Raw genomic sequence first — 19,341 nt, forward strand, 5'->3', positions numbered from 1 at the left:
AACTCACTTTGTAGACCAGGCTGGCCTCGAACTCAGAAATCCGCCTGCCTCTGCCTCCCGAGTGCTGGGATTAAAGGCGTGTGCCACCACGCCCGGCTCATTCTGAAATTTTTAAGTAACGAAAAGCACCTAGAAGAGCCTAAAATGTCGTGAGAAGAAAATGAAGTGGGAGGCATCAGTCAGAACAGTTTCAACTATTGTAATTAGAGTCATCAAGACTACGTTGTTGGTAGATGCACATGGCTCAGTGGTTCACACCATGCAGGGAAATGCAGAAATATGTGCACAAACAGGGCCACCTGGCTTGTTGAAAAATCAACAGCAAATCCAACAGAAGAAAATACAGCCTCTTCAACAAATGGTGCATAGTAATGGGAGTTCATAGACAAAATAAGATAAGAAAGAAGCCAGGGATGGTTGAGAACTGAGGATGACAGTAAGCTAAGTTGGGATCAGTCTGATTCCAGATTAATACAATTCCACAACTCTCCAGTTTCAATGCATGCAATAGGGGTGTGCTTCTCTGCCAATGTGTGAGTCAGCTTTCTGTAACTGTAACAAATATCCAGACTAAGAAACTTAGATAGAAAACAGGTAGGGGGTATAGTGGTACAGGCCCATCATCCTGAGAGCTGGGGATATAGTTCAGCAGTAAGATTCCCAACACCACAAAATGAAAGGAGAGAAAAGAGGTTAAAGCTCTATTTTGGCTCACGGTTTCAAAGGTTTTGGTCTAGGATTGGGTGGTTGCCCTGCTTTTGGGCACCTGGTTTGGGAAAGCTGCATAGTAGAGCAAGAGCAAAGCCATTCATTTTGAGCCAGGATGGTAGGAAGGACAGAAGAGCCCAACTCCCAGTATTCCTTCAAGGGTTTAGGCCAATGACCAAAAGACGTATCACCATGACCTACCTCTTAAAGGTTCCAAGTTGGAGTTAAAACCTCTAAGAAACAGGTTTTTGGAGAACATTTAAGAGCCAGCCAGAGTCTCAACCAGCCTGCACAGTAAGCTATACAAGGATCCCCTGAGTGTGTAGCCTAGCATGCATAGCTAGCTTGCTGAATTTGTTCTACATGATAATATTTACAAGGCGGAGAGTGGGTTTGCCAGAGTATGGCAACCTCAGGCTAACTGTGTGTCACGGGGTTGCAGGAGAACTATCTTCCTATCACCCTCACTTGCCCCGACTCTTCACTAGCTCTTAAAAAGATGGCCAAAGTCTCCTTCTTCACATCTTTCTATCATCTCCCTGTGTGTGTGTTGATCTCATCTCCTGTGCTTTTCATTTTCTGTCATCTGAAGACCAGGATGCAGCTGCATCCAGACTTATCAGTAAGGCAGACAGAAGGCTGCTGGGAGGCCGTCCCTGCCTTTTGTCCACTCCTGTGTGTTTGATACACCATGACCCCAGCAGCATGTGGGCTATCCTGAAGAGAAATCACCTCTACTACAGAACATGGTGCTAAAGACGGAGCCAGCCAAAGAGCCACATGAGACTCCGTCCCCACCTCCCACTCCTAGAACACCTAGATTGTGACTGGGTTGAGTTTTTTTAAAATAGAGACACATCTCCAAATAGTTTGGAAGTTGAATTTTAATTATGAACAACTTCCTCAAATGGTCAAATAAAAGGACACTAAAATGGACACCACACTGCCTTCCCTGCTTTGGGGTTAAAAATGATTGTGGCTGCCTTACCTGAGCTCACAGCTGAGACCTGGAGGGGACTCAGTGGGGAACTTGAAAGCTCAGAGGTAGGCATTGCTCCAATCCAGCCCAATTTAAGTCACTTTTCTGATATAAGGAATGCCCTTAGAAATCGCAAAGCTGGTATTTTCTCGCTAATGCTGACAGAAATTCCTTAAACCGGGAGATCGCACCATCGCCCATCAATTTTACAAGGCAATAACAGGGATCCCAAGCGGCTAAAGGCTGAGGCCGGAGGCAGACCACTTCATCACAGTGAGAGAACTGGGTTGCTGCTGGGGGAAGCTGTTCCATACTCACGCTGCTCTTCCCCTGTGTTAATAAGCTTTGTTCATCTTCTCTGACACCACAGGCCAACTAGACCCGTTTGCTTCATCCCCCGGCTTATTATGCAGTCAGGCTATGTATGCAGGCCACCAGCTTGTCATAAATTGCAGGCAGCCCCCTTAGTTCTTCTGTTTCGAGTCCCAGTAGGCCTAGTTTCCTGGGAACCAAGGCTCTCAGAACTCATTGGTTTCACAAAGTGCACATGGGGCCCCGATACTGGCCTGGGCACAGTGGGGCACTCCAAGATGCATGAGCGTTTTGATCATGTTGTGATCAAAGAGTGAATCACGTGCCCAGATAATTACACCAGCAGGCAGATTGTGTAATGGAGGGGAAAAACATGTAGTTGTGAGAACCCAAGAGGCAAGAAGTCATGTTAATGGAGGGGTCCTTGGACAAGATTTAAGATACAGAGAACTTCTAAGAATGTGGACATTTCAGCTTGGAGTTTGCCATTTCAAAGAGAGGGGCGTAGGCATGGAATGAGATGCAGAGACTGTATAATACATGCTCACTCCTCATTGAGCGATGATATATGGTCTGAGAAACCCTACGGATCCTGACACACTCAAGAGACCGAGCAAGCAGGAGATGAGGCCGTGAGATGAGGTTTCGCTGTCAGCTGCTTCTGTAAGAGGGACACTACAGATGATGGCATGCAGTCTAGTCAGGGTTCAGATCAGTACCACACACCGTACAAGTTCATTATTATCAAGCATCACAAAACACGCATCATTGTATTGTTAAACCCTTCAACCGTTGGTAGCGCCACAGGCGTGTTCTCAGCAATGTCACTGCCAACAGGAGAGACGCTTTGTTCTACAGTGTCAGAATGTCTGCATCTCTGAGGGGACGTTGTCCCATCACTACAATCTTTTGTTTTGTCTTGAGACAAGGTCTCCCTCAATACCCAGACTGGCTTAGAACTTACTAGACAGCTCAAGTGGAATAAAGCTATCATTCATCCTTCTGTCTTAGCTCCATCCCTTCCATTCTACTCTTATGGGTTCATGGGTGGTCTGTTAGAGACTGAAATGTCAGACTTAGAGTTTAATTTTTTTAAATATGTATTTTCTAAGTTAGTATAAAGCCTGATGATTTTGTTGGGGAATTTATAGAACTGTGAATTTTGACACACAAAGATTTATGTAATTTAACCATTCCTAGACTAGTCTTCAGCCATAGCTTTATAATATTTGTTTCTCCTTTCTAATGCCCTCTGGAAATCAGTGGTGTAGTCTCTGTGGCTATAGTTTTCTCTGTTTAAAAATGCATAAATGGAAGTTCACAGCCCTAAACTTTTCTATATTCACATCTTTCTCTTGCCATGATGACTATGAGATTCAGCCAAGTTGTTGTAACAATCAATGGATAATCCTTTTTTGTTGCTGAGTCATACTCTATTGTATGGATCTACAAGTTTTTCTGTTCACCCATTAGAAAATGTTTGCTCACTGAAATATTCCTGTGTGGACTGTTATGTGAATATAGGCCTTTGATTCTCTAAGACAGCTTTCTTCACCTTGGGTGCATCTTTGAATGGTAAATGTCTCCCGCGTGTTAAAAGTTTAATGCCTACATTGGCAGTGTAAGAGATGAGACCCTTTGAGAGGTTTTAGATTACTATGAGCATGTCCTGGAAAGGGTAGGTGTGACCCCAGTCTCTTCCTTTGTTTTTGTTTTTTTTTTTTAAATGTATCAGTGTATTTTGCTATATCATACACTCCCCACCAGAGGCCCAAGAGTAATATCTCTGGACTCAAGAGTTCAAAACTGTGAGCTCAAATTAACTTTGTCTCCCTATCAGTTGGTAAACTCACATATCTGTTACAGTGGCAGAGAGCTGTTGTACTCAAGTGTGTATAGATACTCGGCCCATCCAGCCTCAGTGTTTAGGGAGGGAGTGTTCCTGCCCACTGCAGGGTGTTTGGGGGTATCCCCAGCTTCTACCTCAATAGATGCTAATAAAATTCCTCAATTTCAATGAGCAAAATGACTCCATACATTGCCAAGTGCAAAATCTACTCATGATTGAGAACCACTCCTCCAAGGCAAGTGCACTGAGGTGAGCTGAGAGCTGTAAGAGAAATAAATCCTCTCATCCCCAAGATGCTTTTGGTCATGGCCTTTATCACAAGAATAGAAGCCCTAATAGTGAAGACAGTAGGGTGCCCTGCTCTTGCATTTTCCGGAAGTAGACACTTAGTGTATACATGCAGTGTTGTTCTTTGTTAGATACAGGTGTGATTCACCAACAAGACCATCACGCTTCCTGGCTGCTTTCCAGAAACTTTAAAAAGGATAGATTCAATTTCTTTAATCTTTGTAAGACTATTCTAGTCAAGTATTTCTTATGTGATTGGTAACATACAATATTATATAAACTGCTCTATTTTAAGTTGAGAGATTTGCATGAGTGAAGCCCACGGTTTCCCATATTTCCTTTTAGTTTCTGTGGGGCTGTGTAGCTTTCTGCTACTTCATATATGATGTTAATAATTGGTGTGTCTCGTTTTACATTCTCAAGCCCATTAGGACTGTGTTAAATATGTGAATCATAATTTAAAATAGCAAATGTTGGTTTTCATTTATCTCAAATGATTTTCCGTTTTCATTTTTACATTTTTACATATATATATATATATCCTGTATTTCTCTTTTGTTGTGTTGCTTTGGATTTATTTTACTCTTGGTTTTCTAAGATTCTTGAGGCTGACACTTCCCATTGATTTTTCTTCTTTAAGTTAAAAATCTGGTATGAATTTGCCTCTGAGAACTGCTTTCTCTATGTCACACAAGGATTTGCATATTTTGTCTTAATTTTCTTCATGACCCTTGAGATTTATTTCTCTATTTATAAATTATTAAGAAAGATGCAGTTTAGTCTCCAAGTGTCAAAAGACTGTCTTGGTTTCTCTTGTTGTTATTGGTTACTTGGTCTGCTCTATGGTAATTACAGGATATACAATGTTTTTAATATTAGAAAAATCTGACAGTAGAGCAAAGAAAACATCTGGAAATAGAGGAAATTATATCACAATAACAGAGTGATAAAAGAAGATACAGTAATTCGAATTCACTCACAGATATTTAAAGTGTGCAATGCAGGGGTGGAGGGTGGCTTGGTGGGTAAGCAAGCTTGCTCTGCAAATAGGAGGAACCTAGGTGAAACCAACACACACATGAACAGATGGGCCTGGCTATGGGTGCCTGAAATCTCAGCATTGGCAGCACAGAGACAGGCAGGTCATGAGAGCTCACTTGCTATCCAGCCTAAAATAGCAAGCTTCTTCTAATTCAGTGAGACACCCTGCCCCGAAGCAGTAAGGCCAAGATTGATAGAGAAGACACTCAACACCCCCTCTGGTCTCCACTCCTGTGCATATGCATGCTGTACAAGCAGGTGCAATGCGCGCGTGTGCACATACACACATACACACACACGCACACACACACATGTAATTTAATTATTTTAAAACTTTAAAAAATCATTTTAAAAACCCCTGTTTTGATTAGTGTGTTTAGGCATGTTATATTTACTGATGTTTATGTCCATGTCTTTTTTTTTTTTTTTTTTGGTTTTTCAAGACAGGGTTTCTCTGTGTAGCCCTGACTGTCCTGGAACTCACTTTGTAGACCAGGCTGGCCTCGAACNTGTCCTGGAACTCACTTTGTAGACCAGGCTGGCCTCGAACTCAGAAATCCACCTGCCTCTGCCTCCCGAGTGCTGGGATTAAAGGCGTGCGCCACAACGCCCGGCTCCCCATGTCATTATTGATATCTGTGTCCACCATTTTATTCTGCTTCTATTTGTTTCTTCAGCTAGCTGTTCCTTTGTTTCCCTTTACATATTGCACTAACCTGCCTTGGCTGTTCCATTCAGACTGTCTATTTACCTGCCACTCACTGCCCACGCTAGTTCCTGTATTCTCCTCTGTCCTCAGGCTCAGTTGTCATAGTCTTTTTGGTGCTTAGCATTATTGGTTCATACTTGTACACCTAAGGCTGAGATCAGAAGTTCACAGTTTTGTGGGTCTGTTTCCCCAAGCCCACCCTACATTCCTACCTATAACTGTCTGCTTCCCTGAGGCTCCCCTTCCAGCTAGAAAACCATGGCTTAGTTAACCTGCTTCTGCGCACCTGCCTTGAGGGACCAGCTGCGTGAAGGATAAAGAGGGAAAGGTTCATCTTACCATCAGTTCAGCCATGCATGTTTTAAAGTCTGGTCTTCCCCAGTCTGGTTGCTACCATTTATTTTTCAGAATTTTCAAATTGTCTCTCTCTTCATACCTTCCAGGAAGTGAGGAAAGTCATCTACTCCAGTTTCTTAGTTTCTATCCTGTTGCTGTGACAGGACACTCTGACACAGTGATTTAAGAGAAAAAAGATTTACGTATTCTGGCTTACAGCTCAAGATTACTGTCTGCTCCATTCTGGCCAGGATGTCAAGGCTACAGGAGCTTGAAGCAGCTGGTCAAATTATATCCACAGCCAAGAAGCAGACAACAATAGATACGTGTTAATGCTCAGCTTCCCTTCACTACATACATAATCCAGATGCCAGCCAGGGAATGGTGCAGTCCACAGTGGACAGGTCTTCCCACATCACTGGAAACAATCAAATAATCCCTTCCCCAAGCCTGGCCAGAGACTTGTCTCCAGGTGATTCTAGATTCTGCGAAGTCAACCACTAACATTTACCATTATGATTATCCTACTCCAAACTAGAACCCATATGCTTTTAGAAAAAGTTATCTCATTTCTTTCATTAAGCTCTGAAGAGTAAAGGTTCTATTGTAAGCACGACTTTACAAACGTGTATGTAATATTGTATCAGGTGACTGAATCAAAATCCATAGAGATTTCAAAGGGCTTGGGGTAAGACACATCATGGAGACAGCTACAAAAGAACAAATCTGTAAGTATCTGCTTAAGGATGTAGTTATGTCTTCATGGGTTGATTAAAAGCTGTTCATAGTAAGAAGGGTGTAGGTGTAAGTATTCAATGATCAAATATTTTTATAAACCAAATGCATATAACACTTTTCCAATTTATTTATTTAAAAATACTATGTGACTGTATGAGAGTACATTGTATTTACTTTGCATATAAAAGCATAGATCCCAAACTCAGGGCATAATGAAGCTGCAGGGACCACTGAGATGCAAAAACATCTGGATACATTTCCTCTTTTCTGGCATCTTAAAAAGAGAGTGACTGTCTAGAAGCCATCAGGTTCAAGAAAACACAAAAACTAAGCTTGTAGGAAAAAGAGGTGGCTTAGTAGTTAAGAGCACTTGTTGCTCTTCCAGAGGACCTGAGTTCGATTTCCAGCACCCGCATTAGGTACTTATAACCACCTGTAACTTACAGTTCTAAGAGATCTGACACCCTCTTCTGTTCTCTATGAGCACCCTCACACAATGACAGATGAGACATACACACACACACACACACTCAAATACATACACGTGTATGCACACATACACATAAAATAAATCTTAAAAAAAAACATAAATTTATGTAGTAAAAAGAAAGTAACAGTTAAGGCTGATTGTATTAAAGACAAAAAGGCCAGGTCGTGACCCTTGAGAGGCAGAAGTGGGCAGATTTGTATGAATTTGAGGGCAATCTGGTCTGTGTAAATGAGTTCCAAGCTAGCCAGGGCTACATAATGTCACCCTGCTTCAAATAGAAAAATAGATACACAAAAAGACGAAGAGGGCTGGAGAGATGACTCAGTGGTTAAGAGTGCTTATGGCACAAATGTGAGAATCTGGGTTGAAGTCCCATGTGAAAAGTCATTAGGGGATGGACAGACAGATCACCTGTGCCTGCTGGCCACCAGCATCACTCCAGGTTTAGTGAGAAACTCAGTGCTGAGAGAATAATGTAGAGAGGGGTAGAGCAGGAATACCCCCCCTTTCCGTATGTACATGCATGGATACATATACCGCACACACATATGCATACCACATACCATGCACAAACATATGCACACCACACACACACACACACAGGGCACATACACCACACACACCACATATTACACACACACACACCACATACAACACACACACACATACCTCATACCATGCACATACACATGCACACACCACACACACACACACACACACACACACACACACACACACGGGAAAAGAATGAAAGTCTCTATGTTGTTAAGGTCTGGTATTTAGAAGTTGTCACAGACTCCTGATTTGTTTTGCAGGCAGCAGAAGTCACGGGGTCAGTAGTAAATAGTATGAATCACTGGAGATTGTCCCTGGCAGTCCCTTTGTTGGACCCTAGACAGAACCAAGCAGGAAATTCCTGTACCTCCTAGAGCTCCTCTAAGCTCATTCATAGCCTTAATCCCCAATGAAGAAGAGTTTAATATAAATGACTTTCCTGGCACTGAGAGCACTGAAGAGCTGGATGCAGAAGCCTGGGCCCTTGGTACCTCTACCTAGATGTGATTCTGGTAACCTCAAAGAGCCAGCACCCATCCTGTTTACACAGACAAGCCAGGAGGGCAGCCTCTGCAGAGTCTAAGCTGCATTACTGAAACAAGCAGACTTTAAAAGCCAATTCACAGTATCAGCAGGAAGGTGACCCAGAACCTAAAGAAAAGAGCAGCCGGCCAGTAAATGCCCTGAGAGTCTGGTGTAGCTGACAGGATGGAGCTAAGCCTGCATTGTGTAGGCAGAGGCTGGCTCGCCAGCAGCTTTCTGCAATTCAGTGGACTTTGACTTGAATTTGGTAGGACTGGATGAGAGGCTGATGTTAACACCAGGACTTGTGATGGGTATCTTTTTCTCTCCAGTTCTACTCTCTTCTCTACCCTGGATATCCTTGGGAAGCTGACCCACTTAGCATGCACGGATGCGATCTATCTTAGTTTCTTTCCTGTTGCTGTGACAAAACACGCCAAATGGATACTTTATGAAGAATAGAAATATATTTGGCTCACAGCTGTGCGGGAGGCTGGAAAGTTCCAAGAGCATGGTGTCCCCATCGCATCCGGTGAGGGGCTGGCTTCTTGCTGCATCTTAGCATGGCAGAGAACATCACAGGACAAGGATTCTAGTTCTGTTCTTTCTCCCTATAAAAGGTGACATGCTGGTCTCATCCTTTCAAAAGCTCCACCTCAAAGGACCATTAACTTGAAGATTATGTCTCCAGCTGGGGGACTTGAAGGAAACATGTTCAAATCATGGCAGATCCTTGCCCTCTCAACTCTGTTGGATTCAGACTCTAGGGGAATAGTACAATGTTGGAATTTCTCTGTCTCCTTCTTACCTCCCTGAGGGGAGCCACCTTGGCTGATGATCCACGACTCTCCTTAGAGCACATGTGTGCACCGTTCTTTCAGACTACAACAGCTACCCTTTGTATTCATCTTCCCATCGGACTCTCCCAGCCAGAGTTTCCAGCTGTAAGGAACTCCATTATCCCTCATGCTTTTCCTACATCTTGCCTACACATATATTGCATATATGCACATGTTTGTATACCCATGTATGAAGATACATGTGCCTATGGGAGAGCAGAGGTTGACAATGGGCATCTTCTTTCATTGTTCCCCTTACTTTTGGAGAACATTTCACTGAACCTGGAGTTTAGTGGTTGGCTAGATTGGCTGGCCAGTGAACCCCCTGTCTCTACTTCCCAGTTCTGGGATTTCAAACATTATCTACCAAACCCAGCTTTTACTTTTTTAAGGGGATGATGGGAACCCAAACTGAGCTCTTACACGTGAGGCCAGCACCCTGTCACTGAGCTGTCTTCCCACCTAAGGCCATCTTCACAAAAGCCATTATCTTAGAGATACGAAGGTGAGGAGTGTTTGTGGATGGAGCGGTAGGCCTGGGCTTTGTGCCACAGTACTACAGAGGGGACTTGAGTGGGCGTGGAGATGAAATGAGAAGGTCAGAGGTCTGATTGCTGAAGCTCGGGTGGAGCTGAGAAGGCTCCTGCACAGCACGCCCCCACAATTTGAAATGATGGGATAGTAAATGGTGAAGAAGTGAGCAGTTAAATGAAAAGCCACTCTGCCTCTGGAAAATGAGTTTATTTCTGCTTGGTGGCTGCCTGTGATGTCACCCAGTGTGCTTGCTTTCAGAAATGTAACCAGGAAAACATCCTGAGGCGAGATGTAAGTGAGGAGTGATATTTCTGTGAAAGTTTAATCAAGTGCTGCTCAATGGAAAACTATCAAGATGGCATTGCAGGGAATCGTTCATGAATGGAAGGGAGGCAAAGAGAACTACGGGTGTCTTTCAAAGTCTATTCTAAGTCACCCGGGTGGGGAGAGCATGGAGGAAGTTACATGTGAACCAAGGTTGACCGGTGTTAAGAGTTCTCGAATGGAACTGACACCAGGGACCCCCTTTTACTGTCTGTCCTACTTTTAGATTTGCTTTCAAGGTTCATCGGAAAGTTAAAACAATAAAACATACTTTTTATCCAAATCATGGCCATTTTAATTAAGGACTTTCTGGTTTTTGGAAACGGGATGTGTTGTCCCACATCCTTACAGACACCGTTTTTCTAACGTTAGCTTGTTTCCTGTCTCTCACTCTTCAGTTCTGTCTGCTGTATGGAATGAAGCTGGTGTTCCAGGAGCGAGGCTGGTACTTAGAACATAAATACCTGACCACCAAGGCCAGCATGCTGATCAGGGCTCAGGTAAGAGGAGACACTCTGTGCATGCGCAGCAGCAGCCTTCGGCTCTTGGCTTCCTCAGAAAATGTCCCTGCCACTCTGTCGCCATTTTCTGAGTGTTGACTTTAGGCCTTTAGGACTTTGTGTGCATAGCTTCAGACTGTGATGATTCTATTAAGTGACAAAGACTAACTCACTATATATGAGCTTCCTGACGTCGAGAGCAGAGACAGGAACGTGTGTTTTCCTTGTTTTGATGGAGATCGGTATTAATATTTTTCCTAATCCTTCCAAAGCATATTAATTCGTCCTTCATATTCAGGAGAAAAATCCTGTGGTAATTTTATGTCAGCAGTGACAATGAAAGTGAAAGCTACTTAGCACCTGTAAGTAAGGTGGAGCCATTAACCCATCCCAGATTGCTGCTGTAGGGATAGAGACCACAGACAGAGGTGGCACTGCAGCAGCAGCAAAGCCTGTCCCTGGTACACCTCCTCTGCAGAGGCACAAAGAAACTGAAGACTCAGTAGTCTTCAGAGAGGCTCATTATATCAAGAGTCTCGATACAGATTTGTAAAAACACAAACTGTAGTTAATATGCCCAATGACACTCAATAAGAGACACTCCTTTGCCAGCAGTTATCAATTATAAGTAGCATCTTTCTTAGTTAGGGTGGGGCTGCTTCCCCTTCTCAGTGCTGGGATCCCACCGGCTTGAATCTACGTGGTCTTGTGCCTGATACCACCGTCTCTGTGGGTCCATATGTGCATCAGTCCTCTTGTGTCTGGAAGAGGATGTTCCTTAGTCATCCAAGCCCCTCTGACTCTTATAATCTCTCTACCTCTTCTTCCACATAGATCCCTGAGCCACAAGGGGAATTTGATAAAGATATACCATACAGGACTGAAGGCTCCAAAGTCTCTCCTTTGCTATACATTGTCTGGTTCTGGGTCTCTGTGTTAATTCCCATCTACTATAAGAAGAAGCTTCTATGATGAATCTCCTAAGGAAGGAGAAAGAGTATAGTATATATGGAAAACTAGAATAGAAGGATTATTCAGGAATTTTGGAAGGGACAAGTAATACTATGTGCCATTTGAAAAACCATATGGAAACCTACTGCTATAGAGGTTTCCTAAAATATATACATATAGGAAAAGAATCCAAATGGAGTCGCCATATGTTGAGGAGGACAATGCCCAGGCTAGACTTTTTAGGCCACAAAGTAAAACCTTGTGCCAGGAATGGGCTGTATCTTGTTGAGTTGTTGACCAAAGGGGTCCCATGGAACCCCTAAACAACACAGGCCATTGCCAAGGCTATAGACTGTGCTTCACAACTTGATGGTAGGGCCTTATTGCTGAAGACAACACATCATTCATTTTTATCTTAAGTGTATAAGTAGTTACCTAAAGACGTGTCTTACACATGTAATGCAGTTGCCCTCAGTGGACAGAAAATGCCATTGTATCCCTTGGGACTGGAGTTTCAGACAGTTCTGAACCACCTTTGTGAGTGCTGGGAATTGAACACACATCCTCTGGAAGAAAAGCCAGTAGGGTAGAACAGTCGAACCAGCCCCTCTGACACATAAACTTTGAAGGCACAAGTGGCTATAAGAGAAGCAATGGATAGGTGGCGGCTGTCTTTGATGGGGACATTTCTCAAAGAGAGCACTCGCTTAGAACTTAATTTAAAAAAATAGTACACACAGAAAAGAGGTTAGAAGTATGAAGAGTCAGAGAACCAAAACACTACTTAATTATGTCTTCTAGAAATGACAGGAAAGTTGCACCCATGAAATCTCAACATGGTCAGCTGAACAAGATTTGCATAAAGACAACAGTTGGCATGCCAACATGGATGGAGGAAGTCTCACAAGGCCCCACTCCTAGATGATGACAATCAGTGGCTGCTATGAGAGGGCAAATCAGGTTTCTTCAGGGACAAGCTCATGGTTGGTTATCTTTAGATAATCAAGCTATCACCCCTAAACATATATACATATAGAAGCAACACTAAGTTGACTCAATAGGTGTTTTACATATACATGAGTGTATGCATGTATGTATGTAACAATATTAAAGAAGAGGTCATGAATTTGAGAGGGAGTTCAGGGATATGGGAGGAGTTGGAGTGAGAGAGAAGGGGTGGAGTGATGTGAATACAGGACTTACGGAGTTCTCTAGAATTATTTTTTAATTAAAATTATTATATAAGAGAATATTTGAGTCTATGGCATCAGTAATGCTGAACTAGAAAAAAACATAGCAGAAGGAGGCTGAGTGAAGACCAACTTTATGTAGACCATGAAAGTGCTTTTGTATTCTTAGAGTGCAATGTGATTTCCATACTTGTCAACCATGGGACTCTCACATCATCCTGGGAGATGAGCAGCCTCCTCAGAACTACCTTTCTCTGGAAGGGCAAACAGGGTTGCTCAAAGGCCTTCTTGTTAGATTTCTAGGCTGCCAACTTGGAGCATGCAAGTGTTCTCAAAAGGGAGAGAATGAGGAAGCTGGTGCACCAGCTTCTATCACCCCCCACCTTTATCATCTTCCCTCTCCAGCACCTCCCCCTCCATCATTCCCCCCTCTGTCACCTCCCACCTTCATCATCTTCCCCTCCATTCTCTCCCCTCTATCATTTCATCTCCCCCTCCATCATCCCCTCCTCCATCACCTGCCCCTCTTTCCTCTCCCCCTCCACCGTCTCCTCCTCCATCCTCCCCCCATCATTTCATCTTCCCCCTCCATCATCTCCTCCTCCATTCTCTCCCCCTCCATCATCTTCCTCTCCATCACCTCCTCCCTCTATCATTTCATCTCCCCCCTCCATGACCTCCCTCTCTCTTATTTCCCCTTCATCATCTTCCCCTTCATCATCTCCCATCTCCATCACCTACCTCTCCATCATCTCTCCCCTCCATCATCTCCCACCTCCATCATTTCCCACCTCCACCATACCTCTTTGCAGAAACCTCTAGTCATCCAGAAAATCATTAGCTTTTCTTAAAAATAGATTTGGGGTCCTTGGTCAATGGAAGATGCCCAGCAGGAGGGTTCTGATAATTCTATATGAGACAGGCAGGGATTCTGTGTCCCTGAAAGTGGCCTAAGTGTTTCCTCCAGTATTTCAAGTTCCCTGGCTCCTCAGGTATGATTCTCCTTGGGGCTAACCCATACCCCTCCCCTGGATTTTATTCTAGCTGTTAGACTTTATCTGAACAGGTCCCTGCTTTCTTTGTCATGTTCCCTGAGGCAGTTTTTAGTTTCTACTCCCAAAATATATTTAACATTGTCCTTTATTTCCCTGTAGATTTTAAAACCTTCAGGTAACAATTTCAGGTTCTTGGATCTTTAAACTTTTATTTCCTTTTCCTACTGTGTCAGCTGTGTTATCTTCTGTGTGTGCTGCTTGGTGCTTTTGTAATGATCTCTATGATTTACATAAAGTCAATTGGAATTACTTCACCTTACTCATCTTCACTCTGAAGAGACATTCGGGATGAGGCCAGCCCTAAACGAATACCTTGCTTGAGGTTTCTTCAAATGATCCATACAATTCAGGGAGGAATTACTTCACCTTCCTGTTACCTAGCATCCAGATTATTGTGGCCAGGACTCCTGTTAAGGTTTTTACCTAGTGCAGTCTCTGGTGTTTTGCTGTTATCCCCACTGGCCCTCTCCTCAGCCACTGACCCTCTGTCAAAGAGAAAGTTCAGGTCTGCTGGAAATGGTACAGGGCTTCAAGGGAAATGCAATTTTCTCTCTTATTTCTCTAATTTTTCTTAAAATTGCTTTTATTGTTTTGTCAAATCACTGGTGCTTTGAAGATGTTTCCCAAATATTTTGATAATATTCAGCAGAAAAGTTGATGTGAGAAAACAATAACAACAACAACAACAACATCAAAAGCTACTTTCAGGAACAGACAGGCTAACTGGCATTCCACACAATCCTCCAACTGCGTGAATGATTTTTGTTTTACCTTCCTCTCCAATGAGGAAACAGGCTCAGAGTGAAACAGGAACCAGCCACAGTTATAGAGACCTGCATCTTCCCACCTCCAAGCCTCTTTACTAATGTGCTTGCTAGGAAATGGTACCAGCAAGCATCAACAAACATGCTAGCATTCATTCTTGGCTCCTAACCACTTGTTGAGAAAAGGAGAAATAAGTCTTGGAAAATGGCTAGGACTGGGACAAAAGGTAAAAATAACTGGGGCTGGAGAGATGGCTCGGCCTTGAAAAGTGTGTATCCATGTGAGGAGGCTCACATTGGTCCATAACTCCAGCGCCAGAGGAATCTCACGCCTTCTTCTGGACACTTAGGGCACTGCTTTCAATGTGCACATACTCCACACAGAGACACTCACATACACTTAGTTGAAAATAAAATAAATCTTTTTAAAAACATAGAGAATGCAGAGAAGAAACCTGAAAGATTTCACCATGTGAAAGTGTGTAATATTATTCTCACTAATAGCAAAATCAATATCAAAGGAAGCTTTCCTGTTGATGTATGTTGACTGAACCATGACCTAGCTATGGGCTGCAGATCAAAAGAGGACCCTCTTCAGTATGGTGAAGATAATACTTAGCAAAATGTTGAATTAGGTTCTGTTTCCTGCTGAACTTGAAACATAGATGTCAATGTATGACAGATGATAAAGGATTTGCCAGGAATCAAGGGACGTTTGGGAGGCCCAGGCCTAATAAGAGGGCTAATCTTCTACCTCTCAGAGGCCATAGGAAATCAAAAATGAGAATCTCAGTGGTCAAACACCAAAAACTCATTCATAAAATGAGAAGATAAATAGCAGCCAGGACTCTGTCCAAGAAATTTTGACACCCCTACCCCCACATTCAAGCACATTGCACTAGTCTTCCCAAATGTTGTTCTATTTTGAGTTAGGACACATCTCTACTGGAGCTAAGCCCATCCAAGTTCTTCTCCTATGACTCTTAGAATGTTTTCTTTGATGCATCCACAGAAGTGCCAGGCAGAGCCCACATTTTGCTTTGCCTCACTTGTAAGACAAAGCAGAGAGCAGACCTGGCAGCCTCGGTCTTCTGTGCAGGAAGAGATGATTCATTTCATTGGTGAGAGCTTCCAGGGGTCTGCTGAAGGGGTGTGACCTGGGCGCTTGGCTGTGCCTGCTCTGCTAGAATGACCCTTCTGGCTAGAGTTTAAGTTTCAGTTCAGTCAATCAGATAGTCGAATTGCTGAAGAGAAGGAACATTCAAGACTAATGGTTGATGGGTCCTTCCAGTAGTTCCCAGTACCACTGGCACGGGGCTTCATTCTTAAATGGCTTAGAGTAAGAGTGTGCAGAAGTGTCCCTTAAGCAAGGATCTCTAGGCCACTGTTCAAATTCAGGAGATGGGTGATCCTCATTATTACCTTTGTACCTTACAGGTTTTCATTTATTTATATGTGGTGCTTGTATTCACTTGTTACTCGTTTATTTTGAACTACACATAGACTAGAAATGCAAATGCTAAAAGAGTCAGGGAAGAAAAAGCAACAGAAAAAAAAAATAGGAGAAGAGCTGTAAGTGGGAAAGATGATTTGGGCTGTGAACCCTTTAGTCTCAGCCTTAGCTTCCAGGAAAATGTATGCCCCACACTCAAAGTCATGAAGCTCAGTGAGTGCTCACGGAGATCTCACCTTCTGCAGAGCCTTCCTTGGCTGATTTCTGTGCTCCCTGGGATGTGCTTTCTGAAGAACACTTAGATTTCCCATCCCTGTTTGCCTTTGTCCAAGGCGGCTCAGCAGGTGTTCATATGGCAAGATCTGTGCAGCCTGAGCTGAGGTTTCAAGCAGTGGGTGTTGAAAAACATCCACAGGAGTAGGAAACTGAGGCAGGGCTCCTTGGCCCTAAAGCCTTGGCTACTGCCTACACTCTCACTTTCCTTTGTCAGAGGGATGTGTGAGAAAAGATTCCGGCTTCCCACCAGTTTAAGTCCAACTCGTGTGGCTTCTGGCAAGTGCTGAGGTATAGGAACCCTGCTGTGACATCCCTGCCAAAAGGGAAAGATGGTGAGAGCTAGCCTGCTAGGGAAAGAGAACACAGATCCTGCTGGGGACCAAGGTCAAGGAGTAGGTAGGGGTGTTGTTTTGGAATGGTCTCACTGAACATGAAACTAAAAGGCTTCAAATTCTGTTGGAATTGAAAGGGTAACCAGGATGGGGCTGAACCCATTGCCTCTTCTGTAGGACTGTTGGTGCCTCTCTGGAGGATAACAGGGAAAAACAAGAGTGTCTGTCCTATCCAACCATCTATTCCTAGGACCAAAGACCTTAAAACAGAGAGACGGGAAGACTGTTAGTGCTGCAGATCACTGCTGAAGGCTAGGGATGTCTCCTTCTCCTTTCCCCTCCCAACCCCTGTGTGCATCAGTGGCATGAAGCACTAGCTTGAACTGATAAATTGGAGCCATTGAGCTGAGGTTAAGAAAAATACACGTGGGGGTTGGTTTCTTTGGTTTAACCAGTAACAGAAGATCATGGGGTCATACCCAGCCACCCGTCCTGATTCTCACCTGGCAGCCACCTGCTCAGACCTCATGGCCACAGTAGAGTTTTGTGTATCTGGAAAATGAACCAGGATCTATTTCCTTCGTTCAAGAGCAGCAGATGAGGCGAGTTGTTTTGCAGATACCCACCCTCTGGGTTCTTCCGGGGCCATCAGCCTGGACCCCTCAGGGAGATGCCTCACGTGCTGGGAAAGTGGGTGGGACACTCTTCCCTCTGAGGGTCATACCCTCAGTCCAGGATTCACAAACATCTGATGGTTGTAATTTGTACCTGAGAGTGATTGTGCTGTACCGAGAAGACTTTTCAGGAGATGGACCCCACCGGACCCCAGTCCCAGTTACAGACAATGATCTTATTATGATTCCTGTAAAATGTAATGGATTTCACTTGATTTTTTTTCCTCTTTCTTTCTTTCTTTTTTTTTTTTGGTTTGGTTTTTCGAGACAGGGTTTCTCTGTGTAGCCCTGGCTGTCCTGGAACTCACTTTGTAGACCAGGCTGGCCTGGAAATCAGAAATCTACCCGCCTCTGCCTCCCGATGGATTTCACTTGAAACAGAAACAAATAACCCTCAGTGTATCCATTCTGACATAACACATAGAAAAGCAAATCTCCTTCTAGTTGCCTTTCACATCCTGAGGGTAAGTGTAAGTTATCTATTCCCTTCAATTCTTATTTTTAATGTTTATTCATTTATTTTTATGAACATGCATGTATATATGCCTGCATGGGCTTATGGGCAGCATGCTCATGCTATACCTGAGGAGGCCAGTAGAGGGTGTTAGATCCTCCTGAACTGGTGTTACAGGCAGGTGTTAGCTGCCAGAGGTGGGTGCTGAGAACCAAACCCAAGTCCTCTGCCACAGGAGTCAATGCTCTTAACCAGTAAACCATCTCTCCAGCACTAGCTACCACCCCATTCCTGTGTCTTCCCCCGTCCCTGCCTGCTCTTTCATTAAAAAAAAAAAAAAATCACTGCTGTGTGGAGCTTAAAGTTTTCCTTTCTCTGGGATACTCAGAATGTTCAGGACTTAGTAACCAGACAAGGATAGCGGAGGGGCGGGGGGGGGGGTGTGCATGTGACAGAAAAGGGACAAGCTTGACCTGTGGGCGGGAGCTGGTACATCTGTGGAAGCTGAGGCTTTGGCATCCCCCTTTCCTGGGCAGCTAGTTGCTCCCAAGGCCGCCATAGGCTCACATCATCGCCACAGGCACCCATTCTGTTAAGCTAATGAGTTACTGCTGAGCCAGGGTAATAAGAATGTCAGGTGTGAGCACAGGATTATTTTTTAAAGTCTTTTGGGGAGGCAGATGTTCTATTTCTTAACCTGTGTGATAAATAAGTGTGTTCATTCTGACATGATTTAGCAAGCGGCTGAGCTTAGATCTCTTTGTGCACATTATATGCCAACCAAAAGGCATAAACATCAGAGCAGGAGGCTTTGGGGGCTTATATAAAATTCTCTCATTAGAATCTAACTTGAAATGTATGCTATCCTTGGTCAATTCTTTCTGAATTAAATGTTTTGTTTGGGGAGAATAACACGTTCATATGCACCTGTCCAGAGTAATGCACGACGGTTTCACAATTCTTTACCTACTTCCCCCGTTTGGAAATACCTTGCAAAGCTTTAGAATATCTCCTGCAGGGCAGTGTGCTTCCATTACCACAGGAACCCTCTCGTGGTCTTTTGTGGTCATACCATCTTCCATTGCCCCTCCTCTTTAATCATAGGTCACATGCACCAATCCGTTCTTCATGTGCATAACCATCTTTTCTGCAATGGGTTACATAACATACCCGATTCAGAATCGGCTTCCCCCTCCCACATCATTTTCTGGAGATACATCTATGCTGTTTCATGTATCAAGAGCCTGAGTTATAATTACCAAGTAGTATTTCACACTGTGGGTATGCAACAGTGTGAATAACCCGTCTAGTTTTTAACAGTTAAAACCACTTAAGAAAAAAAAAAAGTTAAAACCACTTGGTTTTAAAACATTGGTATAGCCGGGCGTGGTGGCGCACGCCTTTAATCCCAGCACTCGGGAGGCAGAGGCAGGCGGATTTCTGAGTTCGAGGCCAGCCTGGTCTACAA

At 43.7% G+C, this 19,341-nt stretch overlaps 1 protein-coding gene across 1 annotated transcript in view; it reads left to right on the forward strand.

Moving 5' to 3' along the window:
* The window catches only part of Acoxl (acyl-CoA oxidase like), a 276,006-nt gene that overhangs the window by 244,972 nt on the left and 11,693 nt on the right, over positions 1–19,341 (forward strand). The window contains 1 exon segment of the mRNA XM_021179280.2: positions 10,623–10,724. Within this exon segment, the coding sequence (XP_021034939.1) occupies positions 10,623–10,724 (102 nt within the window).

The sequence above is a fragment of the Mus caroli genome, chromosome 2 (assembly GCF_900094665.2).
Source record: "Mus caroli chromosome 2, CAROLI_EIJ_v1.1, whole genome shotgun sequence".
Taxonomy (NCBI): Eukaryota; Metazoa; Chordata; class Mammalia; order Rodentia; family Muridae; genus Mus; species Mus caroli.